The sequence below is a fragment of the Pyxicephalus adspersus genome, chromosome 9 (assembly GCF_032062135.1).
Source record: "Pyxicephalus adspersus chromosome 9, UCB_Pads_2.0, whole genome shotgun sequence".
NCBI lineage: Eukaryota > Metazoa > Chordata > Amphibia > Anura > Pyxicephalidae > Pyxicephalus > Pyxicephalus adspersus.
Window position 1 is genome coordinate 29,077,576 of NC_092866.1, and position 27,189 is coordinate 29,104,764.

Below are 27,189 nucleotides of genomic sequence, written 5' to 3' on the forward strand. Positions count from 1 at the left end.
AAAAATTAGGTGGTCCATACTGTCAGGGGACAGGCAGATTCATATCTCTGTAACAAAACCTCCTGGTTTCCTGAAGGTCCTCTCATACAGTGCACTATATGTTCCTGAAAAGGCTTTAGGCTCCAGAGCATACCGTGCAAGCTCCTAATAATAATCTAAAAGGATGTCTACACACTTGGGATCTCTCCCTTTGATGAACCTGGGATTCTTGTATAGGCATGGGGGCATAAAAGAGTCCCTTTGGGACAAACTGAATACAGTGGACCCAAATTTATGATCTATGATGGCATTTGGTGTGTGGTCTGGGAGAAACACCAAAGGCATTGCATTGTTTGCAAAATTGTGCATTGCTTATTTCTTCAAAAGGTAAAAGGAAAATGCTACATTGACAGGATGAGAGGAACCCCAGCTCCCCAGAGCCCACTCTTGTACAGTAACCACACAGGTACTTTTTGATGACATGTTGCTATTGGTACAGCTCATATAGCATGGACAACATTGAGTACCAACTTGTTGGGGTGTCACATTACTACCTAAAGAGGCCACAAACTGTTCTGGTATGAGCCAGGGTGCTTCCTAATGAACTACTTCTCTACCACAGCAGATTTTTAGCGGACACTACCTTACATGATTTGGATTCGGTATAGAGTGTAGGATGGTGTAGGGGTCAGCCCAGACGTTAAAGCTACAACAACATGTCATCATTTCACTTGGAAATCTGTATAGGCTATGGAGAATTTAGGTGCTGTTTTCAAGGAGTCAATGATGAGGTTAGTAAGAGGGGAGTACAGGTGAGTGTTCTATTATTACTACCATCTGAGAGTACACATGGCAGTACCACTAACGCCAGATATGTAACATCCCTGCCCATACTTACTGGACCATGTGTCCAGGGTCATGTTTACCCTGTTGCTGACAACATTATTTAGCAATACATAAACATTATGTTTTACATGCTGGTGGATGGCAGGGAAGGCGTTTTGGTCAAGACAGTGAACAGGCCATTGTGGTGTAGCACAGACCATAAACTTGCAAAAAGGGGGCAAAATAACAAGATAGAATAGGAACAGATTCAAATCTAGAGGTTTAACCTTAAGATTAAGATTTAAGGTTTTGCATTAGAATGCTTGGCATGGGAGTATTTTGGGGTTATTACTTTGTGGAAGACGTGTTTTGGGAAGTATGCTGCAGAAAGGGAGGAGCATTAGCAGCTGCTGCTGACAACTGTCTACTATGTGTCTAGGAGGTTGAAGAGGAAAGCTTTATTAGCGAACCCAATATCTTTTGCTTGTGCTCTTGCAATATGTCCATTCTCAGAAAGACAAACAAGACCTACCTCTAGATCAGCGGTTGCCAACCGGTGATCCGCGAGAAAATTTTGGTAGTCCACAGCTCTGGCCAGTGCACCCCCAAGCGGGATTAGGAAAAGTACTCTGCTGGGGGGACACACCGACAAGAGCCGTGGAATACGTCCCCGTACAAGTCCCAGGCGTAGGGAAGTGAGCGGGCTGTGTCCCTTCCCCAGAGTGACATCATCATGTCACGATGATGTCACTATGGGGGAGGTTTCTCCCCCTTTGATTGACACCCGGCTTCCACCTCATTTTTATATAAATGAACTAGTGCTGGTATACCACTAAGTGCAAAACTCCTAAAGCAGATGATACAGAATAATGGTTTGTTTCACCGGGTTCCGTTAGGCAATAGAGTTTATGACTTACTTAGTGATGCAGCACAATAAACAAAAAGGCGTTTGACCGTGTGAACTGGGACTATATAAGACAGGTCCTTACCTTCATAGGCATTCCTGGTAAACTTTTCACGTGGATACAGGAACTGTATAGGAACCCCACTGCTTCAGTCAGGGTTAATGGAATCCTTTCCCACCGTTCTCCATTACCAATGGAACAAGGCAAGGCTGCCCGCTATTTCCTCTGCTTTTTATTTTGCTTCTTGAACCCCTGTTGGGACATATCCACAAAAATCCAGATGTTAAGGGTGTTGGAGTGGGATCCATTAAACATAAAGTCGCTGCCTACGCTGCCTATTCTTTTCTTTATTACTGCTCCCCTGGTGGCCATCCCTAACCTGCTGAAGGAATTGTGCCAATATGCACAGTTCTCTGATTACAAAGTCAACCTTCAAAAATCGGAAGTACTAGATGTTAATTTGCCTGCTGAGCTTTGAAAAACATTATCTCCTTCGTTTCTGTTTAAATGGGCGCGGAGTTCTATTCGTTATCTAGGCCCCCATATTCCGGCTGATCTGAGGAGGGTAGTAGAATTAAACTTCGTACCACTTTTCAATGCCATCGATGGAGATCTCTTCAGCGATGAAGCAACGGGCCTTCTCGTGGTTTGGACGCTGTTTTGAAAAAATGAATATTATGCCCTGTCTCCTGTATTTTCTACAGACTCTACTGGTGTGACTCCCTCTCCATTTGCTGCATAAATTTCGCTCAGAATTTTTAAAAGTCATTTGGAACACTGACACCCCCTGTATTAACAAATTTCAAATTTCTTCTTCGGCTGCCAGTAGCTAAAGGAGGCATAGCCTTCCCGGACCCAATATTGTATCACAGGGCAGTTTACCTGGACCGCTTGGTAGACTGGTGCAGGCATGCCAGTTTTTAAGGCTGGGCTAGACTGGAAGACACAATGTCCCTTGTACTGTTAAGTGTTGCGGCATGGTTCCCACTTGAGGAAATCACCATCCTACGTCGCCATCCTCTGATAGGTGAGACGCTTAGAGTGGTTCTAAAGTATTTCAGTGCAGAAGGGATTATTGCTTTCCCTTCCCCCCTGTCCCCTATACTGGCGCACCCTAAGTTTCCAACCAGTAGGAAAGATCCGGTCTTTAAGATTTGGATTGAGAATGGCATTTTCCGAGCTCATTTCTTGCAACCCTCCACCTGGCTTAGCATAGAGCAACTTCAAGTAGATCACTCTCTCCCTTGCTTAGATGCATGGAGAAAGATACAATACCAACATTTTATCTCATTCCTACCGTTGGCTCAGGATTTTTGTCGTCCCCTCGCCTCCATAGAAGGCCTGTGAGTCGCTGGAGATCCCTTGAGAGGTGTGCTCTCCCATATGTATGAATTACAACTGACTACACATGACTTTTCTGTGCCCAATTTCATAGCCAAAGGGGAGACAGAACTTAACACTAAATTTATGGAAGACCAAATAGACCTCATGCTACACTACAGTCATAAGGCCTCTATTAGCAACTGGTACCAAGAGACCAACTATGAACTACTTACTAGGTGGTATAGAACCCCTCGACTGGTTAAAATTTATCCATGTACAAGCTCAGTGTGCTGTAGATGTGGCCATCACACAGGTACTTTATTACACATATTTTGGGACTGTCCTGTTCTGGCCCCACTTTGGGCGGGTGTTGCAGAAGTAGTACAAAGATTGACAGGGCTGTCGATAAATGACAAACCGGAGCTTGCCCTGCTGCATGTTTCTGCAATGTCGGGGAAATGGTATAAAAAATCTTTTTTGCGCCATTTAATAAACGCAGCCAAAGCTTGACTCCCCACTGTAGAAGCAAACTGTTCCGCCAACTGTTCAACAATGGGTAACCAGGGTGAATGATATACAATATGAGGAAGAACTTGTGAGATCATATGACAGATTTGTACGCAGACCTCTACGCACCTGGTTTTACTGGGATGACTTTAAGACTTCTGTGGAATATATACAGCTGCTACGCCCTCCTGCATAGGACCTCAGTGCTTGATGGGCTTTCCACTTACCTCCCCCCCCTTTTTTTTCATTCCCTCTCCTCTCTTATGTGTTGTCCCACCCTCACACCTACTCCCCTTACTGTTGTTTAACTCTTACTATTTTCTCAAATTTTCTTCTTCCCTTTCTTACCTATTGTTTATAGTATTGTTTACCATATTTTTGGTTAATTTTGTGTTACCTTCTACCTCTATCAGATTAAGTTCTGTAAATGTCTGTTTTGTTGGTTGCTAATAAAAATAAATAATAAAAAAAAGAATATTCAGTTGTTTTCAGCATTATTTATTTAGAAAATTTGTTGCTTTCTAACATATGTTGGCCCAGAATGTTATTTTTTATGCAATGCACATATATATTTTAGACTTTAAGTAATTTATTCATGTTCCACCAAGCTATAGCTAACAGTGTTTCTGCGAACAACACACTAAATGGTCTATTAATGAATATTCAGTACAAGACTTGCATACATTTCACTTACAGTTACCACATTTTTTCTTAAAAAAAAAACAGTCTGAAAATGTAAAGATCCTGGATAAATGTTGTGTGAATTGTGGGTGAAAATGGACTCCTACATTCTTTATAATAGGGTCAGCACTACAAGAAAGGTGCAGTGTATCATACAGTAACACACTTTCTTTTAGTGTAAACAAAGCCTTTAGCCTCGTTCCCACTATGTGCAGTGCAGTGCTGTTCACTGTGGTTCACATTGTGTGCGATACTCAAGAACATCACACATTGCATGGAAAGCAATGTCTACCCACAATGTTCCACTTCTGTCCCGTACTGCAGTGCGCTTTGTCAGTGTACTTCTTCATGCATTTTTGTGTGCTGCCTTATTCATTGTAGGGAGGAACAAGGTCTAAAATCACTCCATGGTAAGGCTGCCTAAAATTGTGAACATGTTTTGAGTTCAGTTAGCACTGCAAAAGTAGAACACTATTAGAATACTGTACTATGCGGCAGTCTTGTTTTACCTTACAAACACAAAACATAGGCCAGAAATAATACCCAAATAAACTACAATAGCTCTTACCTGGCCTTGGGGTAAAATTGCCAGGACAGAATGAACAAGGATGCTAAAATAAACACCTGGCTAGGAAAAAAACTATAGAAAGAATATCCTTATAGTCCCTAAAATTTCTCCAGGCCTTAAAAATAAATAAAATAGCTGGGGGCTTTGTATGCACATAGGCTCTGCTGGCTGTGAAAACAGAACATAAGACAAAAAAAATGATGACCCTTTCAGAGACATACAAATATATGTTTTTTTACTAGTAAAATATGTTTGTAAAAAAATTGTAATATGGTTTAACAAACCATTCTTAATTGTCTAACAATGATCAGAATAAATTTGGAAATGATCACCAGGAGAGATAGAGATAGTAAATTCCTGTAAGGACAAAGACAGATATAAAATATTAATAATAATAATAATAAAAAAAAAGCAGAAAGGATTTACCAATTTTCTACTATTCCACTTTCCAATATAAATGTTTTAAAGTATTCGGCACTGTGTATTTGCAAATAGGGATACTAGACATGCAGTAATCCTGGGCTCTATGGTTATCCAAGTGTTATGATATTTGCATGAAGTATGTACAGTGCTCTCAGACTAGGAGTCTATTTTAACACTGAACTTTGGTGTTGGGTTTAATTGCAATTATTTTATATTATGTTAGCATTACATAGTTACCTGCTCTGTTTTTTTTTTTTATTTTTTTTATTTTGAAATTATTTCATTCCACACAAATATTGTCCATATCTAATTTTGTGTCCCTTCTTGTTTTGTTATCATTTTGTTGCTTCCTTAATTTGCTATTTATTGGTAATATGACTAAAATTGTACCATTACTCTGGCAATATATACCCGATTAAAATCAAGACTTCAATGCATTATCAAAGTCACATAAGTGCTATTTAGAGGGTGTATTTGTTTTACTGCTAGACTATTCTTGGACACTGAAAGTGCTTGCAGTTTAAGTGTATGCCATGGGCAGAGAAGACAGGGGAGAGAAATCTATTTTTGTATATGTGATATCATAGTAGATGTCACATACAGTAGCTTTGAAATATCATAAGAACTTGCAGCTGTGAAAAGAACTAAGTTACACAGACTTTTAAAAATTAGGATTACAAATGTGACAGGGTATATACAAGTATAATAAGGCTATAAAAAGACTTTTGTTCAAACTCTTATGAAGTCTGAACTCATAGGGTAGACAGGCTAGGAGGAGTTTTGTTAGACCACCCACTCACCATTTATGGGTGGTTAACTGACCACATGGTGCCCAGCTGATGGTACTTATGGAGAATAGGTCACGTGTATCATTTTTGACCAGGGACAGCAGGCTGGAAGGAGGAAGCAAGTAGCTTGAAGAGGGGATTCCTGGCTAGATCTCCCAACTACATACCACTGCAACTAAGGTTTAAGAAGCTATTACCTGCTGGCCAGGGGCTGCGGGAGTCTTTAACAACAAACCCAGAAAATTTGCAGAGTTACATAAAAGTGAGCAAAGGTAAAGGGAGAAAGCAAAGATGACTACCATTGATCCGCATCTGCAGTATACCAACTCGTACAATGAAGAAGACTACATGGCACAAGAAGAAGATTGGGATAGGGACCTACTCTTAGACCCTGCATGGGAAAAACAGCAGAGAAAGGTAAAATAGGATCTCCTATTATTCTATAAATGTGTTTTAAAATACCATACTTCAAATAAGATATGCTACAAATATTACATTTCAAAAAATCTATTTGGTTGCTTAGGCTAAAATTTAACTTTTTTTAAAAAGAACATTCATTGGGAAAGCTCATTAAACCACGATTTTCAAAATCAAAAGCTTTTTTTATTGTAATATTTAGAACATTTCAGACTGACTTTTCTCTGTGCCTAAAAGTCCTATCAGCTGGAGATTGAACAGGTGTCTACAACACACCCCCTCAAACCCACAATTGCAGCTCTCCCCCTGTCCTTAGCCTGGCTCAGGATGTTCTACTGATGCTTTTTTTGGAAGGAGTGGGCTCAGCAAGAGTGACAGATTGTTTTTCAGTATCAGCCCAGCCCTTTTGATAGTTGGAGAGCTGCAAGGTGATCCTTACAAGGGAGGGGACAGAGGGATGGGTAAAGGGAGCTCTACATCTGTGGCTTAGGGAGCAGCTGGTCCCTTGTAATAACTTTGGGAGGGATAATGCCTTATAGGCTGGTGACATTTTCAGCAGAAGGTGTCATCATGATGTGGAATGTATGAGAAGACTGATCAGGTGGCATAGCAGAGACTTTATGGTTGAGTTATGACTTCAACATACAGATATAGAGGCAAGGGGAGTTATCAAATCTCTGGTGACATCAGCCAAGACACTTTATCTGCATGTGTCATACATGTTTGGGATAGCATAAAACAGAGACTTTTATTTCAAATGTGGGCTGTCTTCCAGTTTTTTGCACAGGAATGTCCAATAAAATAGTTCATATTGAAGTCTATAATCCTATAAGAACTTTTTTAACTATTAAAAAAATGTTTGTGTTTAAGTCAATGCATTTCACTAGTCCTGCATTTGTTAATGTAAGTGTAAAGCCAACGCAATTATCCACTGAAGTGGGTGATTAATTTAAAGATAAAGGCCTTGTAGTGTTATATTTTATGTGGCTATCAAAAGTCAGTAAAGCCACACTTAATTTACAAAGGTTGGAAGGTGACCCCCTGTCCCATGCTTTTCAAGGACAAGTTAAAGTAGCACTCAGCATACCGGAGATATTACATTTGTAATGTGCTTTAAAATCATAAATATGTTTTGTCATCACATAAAAAATTTAAAAAATTTAAATTATATATTATAGTATATATGTTTTATACACTTTAGATTTGTATATTTAGAGGGGCTCAAAAATAGTTGAAATGGCTACTCAGAAACTGATTTACTTACTGTACCAAAGTTCATGGTACTGAATGTTAATAGCAAATTGATTTGTATAGAAAACATTCAAATACTCATGTTAGGTAGGCCCGACCAAAATCAATCACTGCAGATTTCTTTAAATCATTGAAAGTATTTATATATTTTTTGGAAACTCCAGTAGTGTGAGGGTTTTGGGTCTTTATAGGTCTGCACATCTGCTATATCCATATTTTACATTTATTTATATATCCTATTTAATTTATATTTATGTTAGAGAATGCAACAAGAGGTTAATGTTGAAGGCAGCATTAATTCTGCTTTTATATGTAATTCATATTTAATTCACATAAACAAGCTAACTCTTGAGAACACAATTCACTGGCATTCCCACAAATAATACTATTCATATAAATATAGTTTTATTTATTGACATTTTTTGTTGGTGAACTTGATGTTCAACCTATCTAAGTACATTATATATGTAAACTGAGTGTTAATTTCCCAACAATCAGTACAGTGGCCTTGATATGTTAGTCCTAAAAAAAACAAGAAGTCGTTCTAAACTACACAATGCTGCAACTACTGAGTTCAAATTAAGGCAAGACCACCCCAAAAGTTTTAGATTGTATAAGTTTGGTGGGCTGTTACCTGCTGACTTTTCATGAATTTGGGATTCTAACAACGACCTGACCTTGGCGTTTGGACATTTGGGTTTGTAGCGTGCACTTTTCATGTTCCAACTCTTGCCTTACTATAAAATAATTTAGTCAATCCCACGTGGGAGATCTTTCCACCAAAATCCTTAGACCTTACTGTACATTATGTGGTGTAATTTTTCATGTACCAAAAAAAGTGGACCTGAAAGCTGAATTTCAATTTGTTAGCTAATGTATATATAGTTAGCCCGTTATTCATAAGTTTTTAATACATTTATTTCTGATAATAATATGAGAAAGGTCTATCAAATAAGTAAAACGTTTAATACAATTTGTGCTATACAATAGTTAGCCCCTCCAGGACCCTGTACAAATCTAATATTTGTCAGTGTTCTGAGAATTTTGGATTTACTCTGTTTAGTTTAGTTTAGTAAGAAAGGCTACATACACACAACAGAATATCGTCTCCCAAGACGAACAGTTGTGCTTGTCTCGGGTGAGAATCTGATGTCCTTTATCAATCTGCCATAGCAGATCCATGAGTAATGATCTGGGTCGACTGCTATGCAAGTCAAGGGAGGAGAGCACAGTGGGGTGCCACTCACTACTTCTCCCCCCTCCCTCCTTCATAGAACAGAATGGGTGCTGTGTGTGCAGCACTCCTTCATTCATCTATGACTGAAAATGATCATGAAAGGCTGTTTCCATAGACAGAAATCTGACGTGGGTTTGTAGCCTTAGACCTCTGCTCTCTGCACTGCATTTTTCCACTTCATGTGATATACTATTGATCATTGGGACGACCAATCACTGTAACTGACCAATAGTAAGCCATAAAAGCAGAAGTCTGTATATGTATAACTGATTTTCCTAGGTTTTCAGACACTCTGGGCTCTATAGAAAGTAACTGAAGATATGTACAAAGTTGGAGGTGCTTGCATTCCCATCCTAGTCTGCTAAAATCAAGGTAACCACACCTCTGCTTTGAAGAGGAAACTCCACTGAAATCTTCTGGGTGCCCCGCAAGTCACGTGATAGCAATCTCTTGGGAACGGAGAGAATAGACTCTGCAAGACTGCTGTCCTCCTCTGTAAGCCTCTTCTACATGCCCACTAAGGGCATGTTCTCTATTACTTTGGATAGAATAAAGAACGATTAAAAACTCTATCATTTTTTTTTTTTTGTTACGTTTGTCCCGTGATTTTTTTTCTCTTCCTGTCCCATATACACAACAAGAGACAAGGGGAGATTTTTCCCAAGTGAGGAAACTGCGTTTGAGGAAAGTTCTCATCAGAACAAATGCAGAAAGTCATGTTTACACACATTCTGCTTAAAGGTTGGCACAACGTTTCCTTTTCTAGTGTTTTGCTGCTTATGCTGCAGGCCTGGGTATTGAGAATAATAGCCCTACTTACTGCATGCACTGCAAAGTAAATGCCACCATTACTCTCTAAGCCCACTGTAGTGCTGGTCAGTGTCAAATTTTTACACATCTGAGGTGGGACCTGTATTGATTTTTGCTGTCTATTTTAGTGATAAGGCATAAAGCTGACTGTAACTCAAAAATGATAGGTCAGTCCTTGGTTAAGATCATCTGCAGGGAGACCATAGGGAATGTGTTTGACTATTCATTTGGCCTCATCCTGCGTTAATATAGGTACAATTTTCACAGTTAAAATTTTCCATATTCTCCAGGTGCATTTAACCTTTATCTGCAAGCCATATTTGTAAATGGGTTGTTTTCATTCATTTTTTAAAGCTTTTGGCCGAGTTCTTTTCGCTGCAGAGAATTTGAACTTTAGATAGTCTGTTTATAAAGCTCCCACAACATCTAAAGAATGCAAAACAATATAATGCACAGATTGCATAAGTTATCAAATATAATTACGTTATGGCATGTATGTTATCTGCCAAATGTCTTGTAGTGTTTTAACCAATCTTTGTGGTTTGCACCTGTGCTATACTAGTTGTTCTTTCTAAACAATTATTGCATCTAAGACCATTGTCTGGATAGGTGATCAAACAAAAAGTGCAGCAATTTTCCAAGTTGTCCTGTGTGGTGGGAATACATACTTCTCAAGACTGAACAAAATAAAAAAATAGATAAAACAATTTCCATACTAATATTTGGCTGGAGGTGTTTTGCTGACCAACTTATACCTGAATTATCATCTATGCAAACTCAGATAAATAAACATAGTGATTTTACATGTCCTATAGTGGAATTTTTTAAATTGCAAATATTGTTTTCACATTACAGAAACGGTATACAATATTTTTTGTAGACTTATAATGTCACAATAGATTTAGTAGAGCTTTTTGTTAAACATGCATGAAAAATTGGCTTAGAAGCCAAAGTTGTCAGGAGAATTGACCAAGATGTTGTGTATAAACTATTTAAACATAACAGAAATTTTGGAATTAAGCCTTTGCAAGACAATTGAAAATAGCTGGGGTGTGTTTTTGGGACAAAGTTCATACCCAATTATTCAGAGGGCAACACATCAGTTTTCTTCACAGCAAGACAATGCTAAACAGAAGCAGCAAGACAGATTTATTACAAGGTTACGGTTGTAAATTCTTCCCCTAGCAGCTCTAAAGTAGCACTGTGACAGAAGGAAACCTGACCTTCTTAACTTCCTAATTATCCAACTGTTTAGATCACGGTTTTCTAAACCAGGGTTCAGTGGAACCCTAGAGTTCCTCTAGAGGTTGCTAGGGATTCCTTGACCAATGAGCAGTTTGTGACTCTCAGGATAGTTTAACAGACATCAATGATCTTTTTGGCTGTAAGGGTGACATTCTTCCCACTGGCCCCCACACTAATGTACTGTGAGTTGTTGATATAGTAATTATATTAGGGGTACCCTGAAAACCAAAAAGTTATTTCAATGGGTTACCCCATGTTTAAATGGTCAAGAAAATGTGAGTTATGTTAAATGTGAGTTATAGTAAATGCTATTTTACTGGCATCTCTCCTTATACAGATATGTTTGTATGATTCTTAAAGATTAAGCCTGGTAAATGTGGTGGTTCTGGCTTGAAATAAAAAATACAAAATTAGAAAAACAAAAATTTGTTTTTTTTTGCTACCTAGAAAAAAACAGTAAAATCTAATGCTGGTATAAAGTATGCACACCTAGGGTTAGCTCCAAATACCTGTGGCAGTACTAGAAAAAACCTGCAGATCCAACCCAATACCAAGGTAAAGCTTTAGTACTATCTAAATCCTATACAGGATACCCGTCTGTATATATACCAAGATCTCTGTCTGTTAGCATACCTTAGATCAGATCAGTATGGCTCATAAAGATTCTAGCATACAATAATTAAAAATTTGGGAGAAAAGCAAAACACTCTTGAGAAGGTCTCCTCCCCCACCCCTCTCCTCTTTGTTTCCATCAGTTCTGATATTCTCTCAGTTATGTGGGTTCCGTGTTCCCCTGTTATAAACCTCTGGTCTATACAATGATAATTGCCTTAGTTTCAGTTAATTAGACAATCTAGCTTGTGGCCAATCTCACCTTGTATCATTGCGATTCTGGGGATCCTTCCATTTCATGTTTGAAAGTACGTCCTACATTCTACAGAAATACACTGATATCTTGTTGAACACTGTATTGTTCTCTCTGTCATGTTAAATTTGGTATGCTGCAGATTCACTTGTTTTTTCAGCCCCATATGTGGGCAACGCCATTGTTATGTTAATGCACCCTTATTTAGAAAATATTAAAAAGATTGAAATATAAAAAATTTAGATCAGTCGGAACTCTTGTTCATCCCCACTACAAAATACATGTACTTATTTTTAGCATTAAAGGCCCATGGTGCATCTATCACACAAGGCTGTGTAATAACTTCACATAATTTCTTGCACTCAAAATTTAAATTTCAGACCATGTGGAAGAGAGAATAAAATATGTGAGTTAACAGCATTAAATATATTCTAGTAGTCTTTTGTAAAGTACAGCATTAATCTAAACACATTGGTGGAGACATTTCATGTATACAATTACATAAATAATGCATCAAAGAAAATACCAGCTGCATTACTATATTTAGAGACTTCCAACGGTCTCATTAAGTTTTGGCACCTTTAAGCAGTAAATAATGTATGATGATTACTGCAATCAGGTCATGAGAACGGATAATCTAGATCAGCCTTTCTCAACTTTTTGAGGGACCCCCCCCCCATGTTTAGGGGAACCCTTTTTAAACAAAAAATACATTAGAAAAACATCTGGAGGAGTAACCCCAGGGATCCACAAAACCCTAGTTACAATTTGCTGGTATTCATATCGTATCGGTATGTAGTCCAGGACCCCTTAGTGAAGATTTCATCAACAGACTCCTATTGCAGGCCTTAGTAACAGCTTTAGCGCTGACCACAGTAACAGACCCTCAGTACAGACCTCAGGTTGTTGAGTGATGAGCCCCCATTGCAGATCTCAGTAACAATTGCTTGGGTGCAAACCCTAGTAACAAACTCTATAGTGTTGATCTTAATACCAGACATCCTAGTGCAAACTTCAGTGACAGACCCCTCAGTGGGGACCTCAGTAACAGACGCCCAAAGGAAAACACTTACCTTGCTCTGAAGTCCATGCCCACCACTGCTGCTGTCTGCTTCTGACTTTTACTTTCCACTGGGACCAAGAAGAGTCTGTTGACTCTGCTCACAGACTTTGCACAAGGCAGCTGGGAACAGTAACAATGTTCCTACACTTGGCTGTGGGATATTGTCTGTATCTGAAGCAAACTGGGCCTACGTTTTAAACCCAGATTAGTCCCACAGAATTTCAAATGATTGGGGGATATGTTTTTGATTAATAGTTTACCCACCCAATGATTCAAAAACGTTGTAAAAAACTGTACCAACCACAAAAAATTGTGAGTCCAGGTTACTGTGACACAAATATCCATATGCAGTTGCCTTGGTTTTCCATAAATCAATCATTTAATTTTATTAGCAATTTTAGCAAAACAGAGGAATGTAGGATGGAATAGTAAGGTTGGTTTAATAACATTACATTACAAAATGTATTTTGTAGTAATTATATATCTGTCATTAAATGTTTTTATTTATTGATTTTAAAGTTTTCCTTAAAAAAATACATATATTGTTTTTGAGTGACACTATTCTATTTAACAAATATACAATAGCCTTACAAGGCAGCTAACGCAAGCATTTCATTAATAATGTTCTACAATAACTAGTAGTCTATTCAGGTTGGAATTCTGCAAAGTTCTTAGCATAATTTATTAATGTATGCACAGGGGTTTACAAGATAACAGAGACAGCCTACAATATATTAATATAATGGACCTTATAGGGAATAAGAAAACTCACTGGGATTTCTCCTGCAAGCCTAGAATGGATCTGGTACAGGATTGAAAATATTTGCCAGATACTAGCCAATGATTTTTAAGAAATGCATGGCAGGTTTAATGGACCACCCAGGTTTTCCCATAACAATATTCTCGAGTCTTGGAGAGCTTTAAAAAATCAGGCCCATTGTGCTCAGTGAAAACTCTTTCTAAAAATGCTGGAAGCCTATCTGTGGGTAGTGGGGTATTTTAACATTTTAACTAAGCAAAAAAAAAAAAAAAAAAACTTCAGGTTTTTTAATAGAAGAAGAAAGTAGTATGTTTCAATCATATCTGAGAAAATAATATGACACAATTACAGAACGAGGCAGCTTCACCTAATTATTTGGCCTGCCTGTTTCTCTTTTTTGCCCTAAATATCTTGTTGGGTCAGAAGTTCCCTATAGATTAACTGGGGCAATGTCTCAATGTTGAAGGTGCTTGGAATTGGTTCTATAGCAGTCTATTAGAAGGTACTATCCTAGAGCTGCTGTTAGTTTGCAAAAAGTTTCTACACAAATGCAATATTCCACGACTCCTAGATTGAGGTAAGTTTAGATCTTAGATAGGGGAGCGTGAAGTCATTGAGGTTAGGGAAAGTTTGATTTTTATTAAGTTGGCTTTGGTAAAATAAAAGTGATTATGGTATGATTACATCTATATTCTAGAAAGTAAGCCTGTGTGTATCGCTTGTCTAAGACACAAACCTCCAAAAAATTGTACATGTTCCTCCATATATTTTATATATATATTTTATATATATGTGGCTTGTCAGCCCCCTTGTGAAAACAAAAAGGTTTATTAAAATAATGAAAAAATGTAAAATTCAACAAACAATAATAATATAACTCCCTGTCTCTATACAAATTTATAGAAAATTGTAAGTACATTTTTTACTTATATATTTTTTTTTACTTTATTTATATCTTTTTACTTAACTCAGTCCCACATTTTTATCATTTACAGAAAATGTGAAGTTTTTTTGCATTTGTATATGCTAAAAGTCTTTTGAATTTATTTTTTATAATGTAGGCTGGCTAATATGCCACATAAAATTCAAACTTCTATTGGTTCTCTTCTTTCAGAAAATATTTTTTAAGCACTTTTAGAATTTTGGCATATATTTGTAAAATATAAAACTACCTCTTGCAGCTAATTGTCCCCTAATTAAAATATTTGCATGGTTTGTCCTGCCCTTCTTAATGGAAAAACATGGCAAAGCCCAAATATATACAAGAAAGACAGCAAAAAATGTTTAAGTGGGTAATCCCATAGCAGCCAATTAAAAAAGTTGATAAACAACTGGCACCCATACAGAAGCCAAGTAACATATGTACTGTTACTGCATCCTGCATTCAGTTTAGTGTGGAGCACTTCCTAGTTCTCTAGTGAGCCATAATACCTTTGGGAGCTTCCATATACATGTGTATAAGCCCTTCATTTTAATCTCTTAGTTTAACTAAATGCAATAATTAAAATGTATTTGATTTCTATGGTAGTTCTGTGTACAGTTTGTTTATGTTTTATGTTTAGTACCATCAAAAAGGTATGCATAGTCATAAAAAAGGCAGAGCTGCAAACAACTGAATAAGACATTTTTCACAAAGTTTTCTTAATTTTTATTAGTAGCTATTTTCCCTAATAATATTTAGATATAGAAATATTTATTTTAAGTACATTTAAATTCAAAATCTAGAGACGTATACTTCCTACAATTACATATATGCAATCAGGATAATAAAAATAATTTATTATTATGAATAATAAACTTGCTTTAATTAGAGTGTACATGATTAAATTACAATTTAAACTTACATTTATTGGCATACCCCTGTCAACTAATACTGAATGAGCTCAGAAGAATCTTTATCTAAAAGCTTGGGGCTTAGCAAATTTGAGTAGTTAATCATAGTATTACTTTCATAATCTATGCTATCAACGATTTCAAAATGCATTTATTCTTTTTACTAGATATGAAGAAGAAAGAACAAAAAGAGTATGTAAAACAATGAACAAAAAAATAAACAAAAGAAAAACAAAGCCCAAATTTTTCTTATGATTATTTTGGCATTATTTTTTATACAAATCCATGTTAATTTAGACATATAGCAATATGTGGCATGGTGCATGTGCAAATCCACATTGTATGTTTGTATCATGTATCAGTACATAGAATTCTGTTCTTCTCCTTGTGAGTACTCCTGTAACAATCTATTTTTTTCCAGAAGCTGATAAACCTGTTTTTAGCACATTTCCAAACCTGCCACAGTTGATTATTATTTTCCTGTACAGTGCCTATAAATAAATAAATATGCCATAATGTAAAACAAACAGTAGAATGTTATTTAGGACATTGTTCAAATAATTTTCCACATTCCTACAGTATTATAACAATAAAAAAATAGTTTGGAGTTGAAGGACATGAGATGGGTAGATGACAGCTTCTCCTTAGAGCCTATGGAAAAAAAACGCATGTGTGGATGTAAGTATAATTCAGGCCAACATGAACTCTGGCATTCAGACAAATTGCCCACTTATCTAATTTAGGGCTAAATCCAATGCATTCAGAATGCAAGAATGCAATCAATTTAATACGTTTTAAATCATTAGGAATGTATTATATATAAAAAAATATATATTCAAGGAGTAAACAGATGCCAACATCTCAATTAAAGCATATTACCAACAGGCAACATATCCTATCTTACAAAAACAGGACTTTGCAGGATTGCACCTAAATTAATGCATTCCTTAGTTAAAGTGTTGGCATGGGAGAAACTGGCTGACTGCCATTTGTAAATATTGGGCTGTGTCTTCCATATGTTTGAGCTACAGTCCCAGAACAAGCATGTGGCACATTAAAAAAATAGGAATTGATATTAATTTGTTTCAGGTCAGTGATTCAGAAACTAAGGGTACCAAAACAACCTCATAACAGTTGGAGATGGCATACTACATAATACAAGGTTTCCTATATTTGTTAAATAAGTGAATAATATTTCTTTGATGACCATCCTAAGTAAAATACATCCCAAAGGTCTTTCCTACAAACCTACACTGGAATAGCGGTGCAGAAGTGATATTACTGCTCACCCTTACTGACAGCATGAGCTCATTGTTTGCCATTTAGATACACTTAATGAAAGCTATTAGGAAAGGATTTTCACACTTCGTGAACATTATTATGAAAGGATTCTCTGGACTGCATCATTTTAAAATTACTATACTATGTCGTGTATATCATGCCCAAGGCAAAGTTTGGATTCTTATATATTTTTTATTTATCTTTCACTAATAATAGAAAAAATACTTTTCTAACGTGGAAAATTTTAATTAAAAAAATTGGGGTGTCACAGGTGCTTATATGTTCCTCCTCATGGTAATGTGATACAAATATATGTTTTCACCAAACTGATACTTGCTTTATTAACTTCATAAAGCAGCAAAAAGGAGTAAATGACAATATATGAATATTGTGTGTGGCATGACTTATTTTAGGCTGCAATTGCTGGCCCCTCTACTGGCCTGGATTTTTAACTAATTTTTTACTTGAATTTGTTGCATTCTTGTTTGAAGTCTGTGACATGTAGGTAAGCCAGACACAGCCTAGCAACTAGCATTTTGAGAACAAGAGGTCTGTCCACCTTTTTATCCAACAATATTACTTCGCAGTGCAAAGTACATTACTCTTAAGCAGACTTTTAATCTTAGATCAGATGAGAAATAGAAATTATTTTCAACTGGTGGCTATAGGTTTCTTCATTTTGCACATAGGTTCAGAACTTTGTACCACATTAATAAATAAGACCGTCTGGCATTTAGCTAGAATTTAAGCTACAATTTACAGGGATGGCTGTAACAGATCCTGAGAGGAAGCTGACTGGTATGTCCTACTTTCCAGTTTTCCACCCAGGACTTTGAGGTTACTGAGCAGATAAGGCATATGCTGAAAGATGGGAGACAGTTGGCACCATCTATTATTAGCTCCTGGCCATCAGTATAGCAGCCTTGCAACTTTCCTTCTAACAGCTGTGACTATTTTGTAAAACACTACTGCCAGACTGCTGTCTTTTGTCATTCCCTCTCTCGGCTGTTACTTTTTCTGACACTTCAGGCAGTCACAGTATTAGGGCTGATTAACTCATTTTGTTTTGACTGATGTTAGCTACAGAGAAGTAAATCATCACATAGCATTGGGCAAAACTAAAATTACTTTTTTATAATCATCAAGGAAAGTTTTAGAGCTTATGTAACAATCTGCACATACAGTTTTTTGCAGATTGGATTTAGCAAATGTAGTCAAAGAATTGTTAGTGTTAAGAACAATATTTGTAGTAAAATAAATATAGCACTTACAGCAGGCCTGAACTTAAAAAGTGAAGACATTGTATGTTAAAGGGATCTTTCAGAAATTTTACTTGTGCTTAGCTAGTATGCAGAAAATTGTACCTTTTGTTCCATCTGTGAAATAATAGTGCACTTCCTGGTATGAAAGTGTGCCTAGGCACTTCTGTGACTACAGACTCATACATATTTATCTTTTTTGTGATATTAAAAGCAGTGTTGTTTATGACTACTTATCTCATGGGATTTAGCGTGAGGTTTGCTGGTGTACCTACTGTACTGCTTCTTGTTCTCCTTGATGACGCTCTGCATTTAGAAAGCAAAGTCCTGTCTCTACCAATATGGCCACCACTATATAAAGACACAATGAACAAGGCATATAAAGTCAGTGATGGGCAACTATTAGCTAGAGGAAACACATGAACAATTTATCTGCCCTTTTTTGGGCAGAACTTTTACTGCTCAGTTCTTCTTTGGATATTAGAACTCCCTTTTAGAACATAGAGATTGATATAGCCATGTAAAAGTAGCCAACAGCAGGGTATAGAGTACAAACAAGTATTTTATTACAATAATTAGGAGACTTCAGAGAATACTAGTGTAACATTGGTCAGCAATGGGAGAGATTTATAAAAATTATAGTCATGACCAGTACGTTCTAATCTTTTTTTATCTATGGGGAAAAGGATATAGTAAATAAGATTGCTATCATGTCAGATGGTTTAGGTGCACATTGTTCTTGCACAGTTTTAAAAGTTTTTAGACCAATGCAGCTGTATACTGGAAACAAAGGCAGCTGTAGGAACAGATGGTCTGTAATATTTAAATGCTGCACTTAAATAAATGACCAATCAGAATAAAATAAAACATAAAGTAACCTTAAAATAAATTTGTTTTTTTCTTTTTGGGCATTTTTTGCAATTTCTGCATATTGGCATAATAGAATAGTTAGTACTTGGTATAAGAAAACCAATTATTAAAAACATGCTAATAATTGTTGGTTTAGTACAATAGTCTAAGCATTGCTTCCAACAGTGCCATCTTACTTAAAAGGGGGTCAAGGGTCAAATATGTAACCTTGAACAAAATTTAAATTAGTCTTTTTTTTAACAATCGTACATATGGTAATAATAAATAGAATAACACATGCATATAATAATGATAACCCTCTTCATTCTATAAAAAAACTCTTGGTTAAAGTCACTAGTCAGTGAAATGAAATATTTCTAAAAGAAATTATAGTTTTTCCCTCATCTTTTTAAAACTAAAAAGGAACGTTTGTCAAGAGTTTATGAAAGAATAATTCTGCAGCCAAAACATTTGTTTCTCTTTTGAATAGGATAGGGATAGTTTTTTTATGTCTGCCTTTTGCAGCTCGCGGACCACTGAATTTACGCATGCGTGGTCCGGAGTCCTGTGTCACTCAAAAGGGAAGAAACTTCCCCCTGAGTGACATCATAATGCCAGAACCCACCCACTCAGCAGAGACACAACCTGCCCACCTCCCTAAGCCTGCAAACCATATGGGAGACATGGTCCACTGCTCTGGCCGGTGCGCCACCCCAAGTGGGGTCCTTCTTCTGACTCCGCTGGAAGGTGCACAGGCCAGAGCCGCAGACCACCACTGGTCTCCGTGCTCTCACGGCTTACATGTCAGATGGAGGGCCAGGAACTGGGGGTTGGGGACTCCTGCCCTAGGGAGATCAAAGTTATATATGTAAGGGGGGTGCAAAATGTATCTGCTGGCATCAAAATGTGACTAGGAAGGGGATGACAACTATTAAAGATGGGATGGCAGGAAATCTCCCATGAATGTTACATTTTAACAGGTTAGGGTCACAACAATATATTTTTTGCCTTTATTAGGAATAATATTCTGCTTGTATCTGCTTGCAGAATGTAACCACCAATGGACACATCTTGGCAAAACTCTGACCTGAGTTCCTTTATTACATATAGGGAGGGAAGTATGTGAACGTATATCTCCCCTGTTATGTTAATACATATTCTCATGGTCTTGAGAATCCAATGTCCATGTATCTAAATTAATGTGTATCACAAATATATATATAAACATATATTAAAAAAAAGATCACTACCAGCCCATAAGAGCTTATTTTATTAGAAAAGATACAGTAAGCAATAGTTACATGTTTAGACAAGCATGTACTTATATGTATAGTATATTTTGTGCTGGAGTTCTTTGTCCATGTTTACTTACATATATATCATATATAGTTATGATGAGGAGGTTGAGTAATAGAAAATGGGATTTTTTTTCTTAAATAAATAAATATAAACCAAATCCAAATCTGTGAGGGACTTAGCCCTTATATATGTATATATATATATATATATATATATATATATATATATATATATAATTTTGTCTTGTACACAAGCAGTAGTTTTTTTTAGATTTTTATAATTAATTGGAATAGACTATGCATAAATATTTGTAAACCAGATGGATATCTAATAATGCAATATCTAGTGTCCTATCTGTTAACCTATGCTAATAACTACCTAAGGAGATTTATATTTTTAAATGTAAAGCACCTAACTAAAAAGCTTTGTCAATGTTAAGTTTCTAAATATTGCTTTAGAGAGTCCTGATATCCACACACATATACCTACTAAGAATTACGCTTGTAAAGCCGCTGTTCTGAGCTATAATGGTTTGCATGTGTAAGGGAAGTAGCCAGTGGAATTTAGCATCATGTAACAGCTGCTATTCTGGACTGTGGTTCCTTTAAAGGTAATGTCTAAATTAGCTCCAGATTCCTCCTCTGTAAAGGAGGGGTTTGGGAAGGGAGAGAGATAGGGGCATGAGGTCATATGGATATTTTGAACAGCTTAATTAGGATATAGGTTGGAATACAAGAGATAGGAAGATGGATTTTAGGCTTTGGAATGGATAGTTGGCTGAGGACACCTTGCATGGATCTTTTTCTACCCCACAGACTTTACCATTTGAAAAACATTTGTGGCATGCCTGAGTCTCTACTAGAGCTTTAATCTGTCAAAATGTCTTAAATGTCAACTGTCTGTCTGAGGGCTAAAAAGGTCATAATCAAACTGTCATTTATGACAATGATGTCAACAGTTAACATTTGCCTATTAGTATTAGTATTCTAGCATGCTACTTCCTGTACTAAAGCTTTCTCCTGAAGTTTATAATTTGTTCAATGTATTTATTCATCAGTAAACCAACAACATTAGGCTTAACTGAGATGTCACTTCAAATTCATGTATATAAATAGAACTATTACATCAGTTCAAGAAAAATATAGGCCCAATTTATTTATGTGTTTGGAATAAAATACAGTGTGTATTGCCCGAAATCAGCTAAATTGAATAAAAGCTATACTAAAAATGTGTGAATCATTTTACTAGTCACAGGCACTTAGGTGCTTTCAAGGTAAGGACTCTGCATAGCATACTTTTGTTGCTGATATTCACAGTCAGGGTGCTTTCAAGGTTAAGGTAGCCAGGTTTAGAAGCTATTTGTTTATTGTTAAGGGAATTTAAAAGTCAACAAATTAGGGGTTAACGCTTCAGGCAGTTCAAGGGTTAAGGTTAAAGGGTGCCTTAGAACAGTTTTCCAGAAGGATTCACATTTTATTAGTGCCTGAATTAGTGCAAGTGCATGAACTTTTACAGATAGAGAGGTGTTCATTCATATGATAATGTTTCGATTAGTATTCGTAATGTAAAGTAAAGTTAATGTAAAATGTAAACATTTACTATAATATGTTTATATATACTAATATTATTATAATCTTCTAGTGTCTCCTTTTATTAAGTTCTCAACCACCACCCTGCTCTTCACAATCACATAACATACCCTACATATACATTAATCCACAATAAATTTGTGAATGTACCTATCTTGGAGCATTGTACCCAATGTGTGTACCCGAGTTTAACCTGTTACCAATCTCATGCATTCCCTGTGCAACTGCAACTGGGCTGGAGTGTGAGAGGAATAACAGTACATGAAAGCAATTGGTTCAAGTGCTGCCAAGAAGTACACAAATAGGAGGAGAGTGCAGAGTGAAAAAGAGATAAGCTCATTACTATGATGCTTCTTTTTTCACTGTACATTGACAGCCTGGGGTGGGTGCAGGATAGCCTGGACTTAGAGGAAGTGATGATGCTGACCATCAGACTAAGTGCTGTGTTTGTAGATAAATATTGCAGTTTTTACTCTTGACATTGCTGTGGAACACCAGTTTTACCCCTCTCATTCTCGCCTAATGGTTAATAATACATCAGTAGTTTTTAGTATAGATTAAAATAAATTGACTCACCCATCTGACATGTGTGAACAGCTCTCTAAAATCTGACTGCAGTGGATTATGCAGATCTCAGATACAGGTATATTGAGAAAATGCTCTGATTTTAGCTTTTCTCAGTGGTTCATGCATAGGATTCATTGATAAACGTCACTTGTATGGAGTTACCTTTTATGGCATTATTTACTCTGTCACTTTTTATGGGCATTTGGCAGACAGTTCTGACCCTTGCAAGTGTCCTTAAACCAGCTGGTCTAAAATGTCTATAAAGGTGACTGCTCACCTGTTCACAGTTGGCAGGGCATGGTGACATAATAGGCTGAAAGATATAAGCAGCATTTGTTTTTAACACACTTCTTGTTTTATCCAATAGAAAAAATAATTTTTTAATTTTTATAATATATAATCATATTACTTTAATAATTTCAATAGATACCAGTATTAATGTCAATATATAACAGATAATATAAAACATCAATTTCAGTAGATAACAGCAATTTAAAGAGTCAGATAATTTACCTGTTTTTAATATTTTAGAGCATGTAAAGGTATTAAATGTCAGAATATTTTATATCATTTGGCAGAAACAAAAAGGAGTTACAATGGAGAAGTACACATTTAAAATGCCAGAAGAGAAAGCTTTTAAAACATTGAACCGGGGTCAACTTCTCACACAATAACAGTTTTTTGGCAATCTAAAAGCCATAGACCAGACATGGTGGATGGGTAAACACATAGATTACGGCTGTTATATAGACTTTTGTTTTTTATAGTTCCTGTCCTAAAAACTGTCAAAGTAAATGCTACCCTTGCTATGATGAGCAAGGAGAAAATGAAGGGGACAAACTCCAACAACAAGTAATTTAGTACTCAGATCACGTATACAATACGCCAGGTTTGGTCATATTAAACATATGTGGTGTCTGGGTGCAGATGAGAGCATGAACAAAGTTAATTCTGATGCCTTGGAGGGGCAAAGAAGGCAAAAAGATGAAAGGTAAGAGGTACAGGGCCATTTGTACACACCCTCACTCCACATGTACCCCAGTTCCCTCTAGGACAATCCCATCTTGAAAAAAAATTCTAAAAAACACATGTTTAGATTGCAACCTATGCACTTGAATTTTTGAAATATCCTTGATTTTGAGATATCCTCCCTTTTTTACAGAACCTCTTTTACTATCTTTTAATAAAGGAAGATAAAATAGTAGGGGGTTAAGTTATAGTGTCAGGGCAAGAGGTAAAGAAAGGTGGAATAGGTCAAAAGAATAGACAAAAATGGAGGAAGGGAAGAAGGGTATCAGTAGGAAGGGAAATAATAATGGCAAAAGAAAGGGAAGGTGACTGTGGGGGAGTCCTGCCACCTTCCATGCCAAACCATAAGTACAGGACAACATGTCAAAAACATACCAAAGGGGGATTTTCTACTGGGCCTCAATTGTATATAACATTGTAGTTTAAATAAAACAACAATAAAATAATATTTAAATATTTAAATTTATATGTAATAAATAGAAATGATTGGCTGTAGACAGAATCTGAATATCCAATTCATGCATTTGTTTGCACAATTAACAAATTTAGAATTATTGGTCCTAAAAACTTAAAACGAACCTGTCAGTGTATAAATATAGGAGCTGTCAATATATTGTTGTCTTGTCTTTGAAGGTAGAAGGTCTTGGGCTGACTTCTTTATCCTTTTGCTACCACTTGGTGGGTCACTGACACAGAAGAAATGTGTCATAGGTCAGATTCCGTTTTTTACTCCTGACAGGTTTTGTGTAACAGTACTAAATCTGATATACAGTATTGTTACACAATATTGTTAACTGTGATGATCTATGGTCATACCTATGAAAGAGCCTTGGGCACTTTGATTATACATGCTAGTGATTTTCCCATAAACATAATCTATACCTTAGTCTGGTACTTCTACTGTTGTTCTCATATTGTAATGGTCCATATTCCAATAACCCAGGCCAAAGGGTAATCAAGGATAAACAGTGCTAATCCATTCTGTATAATTACATTACAATTAAGATGGTGATAATTTAAAGGTATGGTAATTGCAAAGGTGGGAAAATCCCAGTTTTGTAAATTGTGTTTCCTAAATCAATCTAGTAATACAGTATCATGTTTATTCCCACTGTCTAATGTTTTATTTTATCAATGGATCTGCAATTTATGGTAATATGGCAGTGGTAAGTGAATAACATTATTCAAACGTTTTTAGTAACAGGAAACTTCTCATATTATGCAGAGTCTTAAATAGAGCATCACTAACAAGGAGATAAAAAGGAGATAAAATGTGCAAAACTTCAAAATGAAAGACAGATTTCAAAGGAATGTAAGGCTAAACCCCAAAATTGTTTTAAAATATATTAATAGCAAAAAGATCAGATCAAAAAGATAATAGCAATGTCACTGCCTGAAATGAGTCACAATGGCTCAGAATTGATATGATTGAGTTATTTCAAAGTCTTCTCAGTTATTTCAAAGCCATTATTTCTAATTTTTAGAGACTCTTTAGTCACTGGCAAGGTACTGATGGATTGGCGTAAGGCCAATATGGTTCCTATCTTCAAAAAGGGAGCAAAGTCATTACCAGGTAACTACAGACCCGTTAGTTTAACGTCCATAGTTGGAAAGGTCTTAGAGAGTTTGATAAAGAGCCACATAGGGGAGTTTCTGCTAGAAAATAATATTATAAGTGATATTCAGCATGGCTTCAAGAAAGACAGAAGTTGTCAAACAAATTTAGTCTCTTTTTATGAGGAAGTAAGTAAACAGGTAGACAGTGGAATAGCAGTTTGATATAGTGTACTTGGACTTTGCTAAAGCAACCAATTGTACCAGTGTTTTTTGCCTTCCTCTGGACCAACTATGTCTTATAGGGTTTTATATCTGGAAAATGTTTATTTCCCTAGTGGTTGAACTTGATTGAACTTGATGTACCCCACGGACGGTTAATATGCAAGTTAGGGTCGATAGGTTTAGAAAAGTCAATTTGTAAATGGATAGAGAACTGGCTTAAAGATCGCATCCAGAGAGTTGTAATTAATGATTCATACTCTGAATGGTCTAAGGTTATTTGTGATGTACCCCAGGGTTCAGTGTTGGGACCTTTACTGTTTATCATCTTTATACATGATATAGAGTTTGGTATTAAAAGTACCATTTCTGTGTTTGCAGATGACACCAAACTATGTAATGGAATTAAACCCATACAGGATGTCTATAATCTACAAGCAGACCTGGATGTACTGTTTGATTGGGCAGTCAAGTGGCAAATGACATTTAATATAGATAAATGTAAAATTATGCACTTTGGAGTTAACAACATGCATGCTTCATACTGTCTAGGGGGAATGCATTTGGGGGAGTAAGAAATTGAAAAGCATCTGGGGGTTCTGGTAGATCATAGACTTAATAACAGCATGCAATGCCAAGCTGCAAAATCTAAAGCTAGTAAAGTACTTTCTTGTATTAAAATAGGAATAGACTGCAAAGATTGAGACATAATCCTGTCACTGTACAAAGCATTGGTCAGACCACATTTGGAATATGCAGTCCAGTTTTGGGCACCAGTTCAAAAAAAGGACATTGTTGAGTTGGAGAGAGTGCAGAGAAGAGCAACTAAATAATAAAAGGACTGTGGAGGAGCTCAGCTATGAGGAGAGATTAGCTGAACTGAATCTATTCTCCCTTGAGAAGAGACATTTAAGGGGGGATATGATCACCCTGTATAAAAATATAAATGGTCCATTCAGAGAACTCTCTTCCCCATTATTCACTTTGAGATCATTACAAAGAACAAGAGGGCACTCTTTGCCTCTTGAGGATTGAGGATTCGTCACTGTAAGGTCTGTAAGGTCTGTGAAAATGTGGAATCAGCTCCCTCAGGAAGTAGTTTCAGCAACTACTATAGATTGCTTTAAGAAAAAGCTGAATGTTTTTCTAGAAGCACAGAATATAACTGGGTATTAAGGCTATAAAGTAAAAATAACGGTGACTGTTGATCCAGGGAACATCTGGGAGTTTCTGCTAGAAAATAATATTATAAGTGATATTCAGCATGGCTTCAAGAAAGACAGAAGTTGTCAAACAAATTTAGTCTCTTTTTATGAGGAAGTAAGTAAACAGGTAGACAGTGGAATAGCAGTTTGATATAGTGTACTTGGACTTTGCTAAAGCAACCAATTGTACCAGTGTTTTTTGCCTTCCTCTGGACCAACTATGTCTTATAGGGTTTTATATCTGGAAAATGTTTATTTCCCTAGTGGTTGAACTTGATGGACTTATGTCTTTTTTTCAACCTAACCTACTATGTAACTATGTTACTAACGTAAAACTGTTAGGAATGTTACTCCTTCTAAGTTGCAGACAGTAATGAGATCTCCCACCTGTCTGTTCATTTGGTGTGTAATATTCAAGGTCCTCTTTGGGACTCTCCCGGATACCATTTCCCTATAAAAAGCTTTCTAGAAAGCTGACAGATTCGTCTAGTTGACCAGACACCCCTGAGAAAAACCTTTAAAGAAACATCATTTCTCTATTTTAAGAAAAGTACTTTACTAAAAAAATGTTACAGTATTCTAGTTCTACAAATGCAAGATACAGGGCTCAGCTTAAGTCATGAAGAAACTAACAAATGCCTTCACACTGCATTACAATCTTCCAAAAACCTCTGATTCAACAACATCTCAAATAAACCAGAAGTAATGAAATACTGCTAAAGCCGCATACACACTTGCACTTATAGTCAGTGGAAAGGATCTTTCACAATCGACTTTCCAACGACTAAGCACTGCATGATGCATGAATAAGTGCTGTACATGCAGCACCATTCTGTTCTATAGAGAGGGGAGGGG

The 27,189-nt window shown here is 36.5% G+C and overlaps 2 protein-coding genes across 4 annotated transcripts in view; one reads left to right on the top strand and one right to left on the bottom strand.

Moving 5' to 3' along the window:
* LOC140338723 (RNA-binding protein 4B-like) overlaps window positions 1-1,820 on the bottom strand; it is a 75,891-nt gene extending 74,071 nt beyond the window's left edge. For all 3 annotated transcript variants that reach the window (XM_072423040.1, XM_072423039.1, XM_072423037.1), the window contains exon 1: window positions 1,794-1,820. In XM_072423040.1, the coding sequence (XP_072279141.1) occupies window positions 1,794-1,805 (12 nt within the window). In that variant the 5' untranslated portion in view covers window positions 1,806-1,820. The remainder of the gene's footprint in view (window positions 1-1,793) is intronic.
* Window positions 1,821-6,079: 4,259 nt separating this feature from the next.
* The window catches only part of ACTN3 (actinin alpha 3), a 45,425-nt gene continuing 24,315 nt past the window's right edge, over window positions 6,080-27,189 (top strand). Inside the window, exon 1 of the mRNA XM_072423044.1 lies at window positions 6,080-6,416. Coding sequence (XP_072279145.1) covers window positions 6,291-6,416 — 126 coding nt within the window. The 5' untranslated portion in view covers window positions 6,080-6,290. The remainder of the gene's footprint in view (window positions 6,417-27,189) is intronic.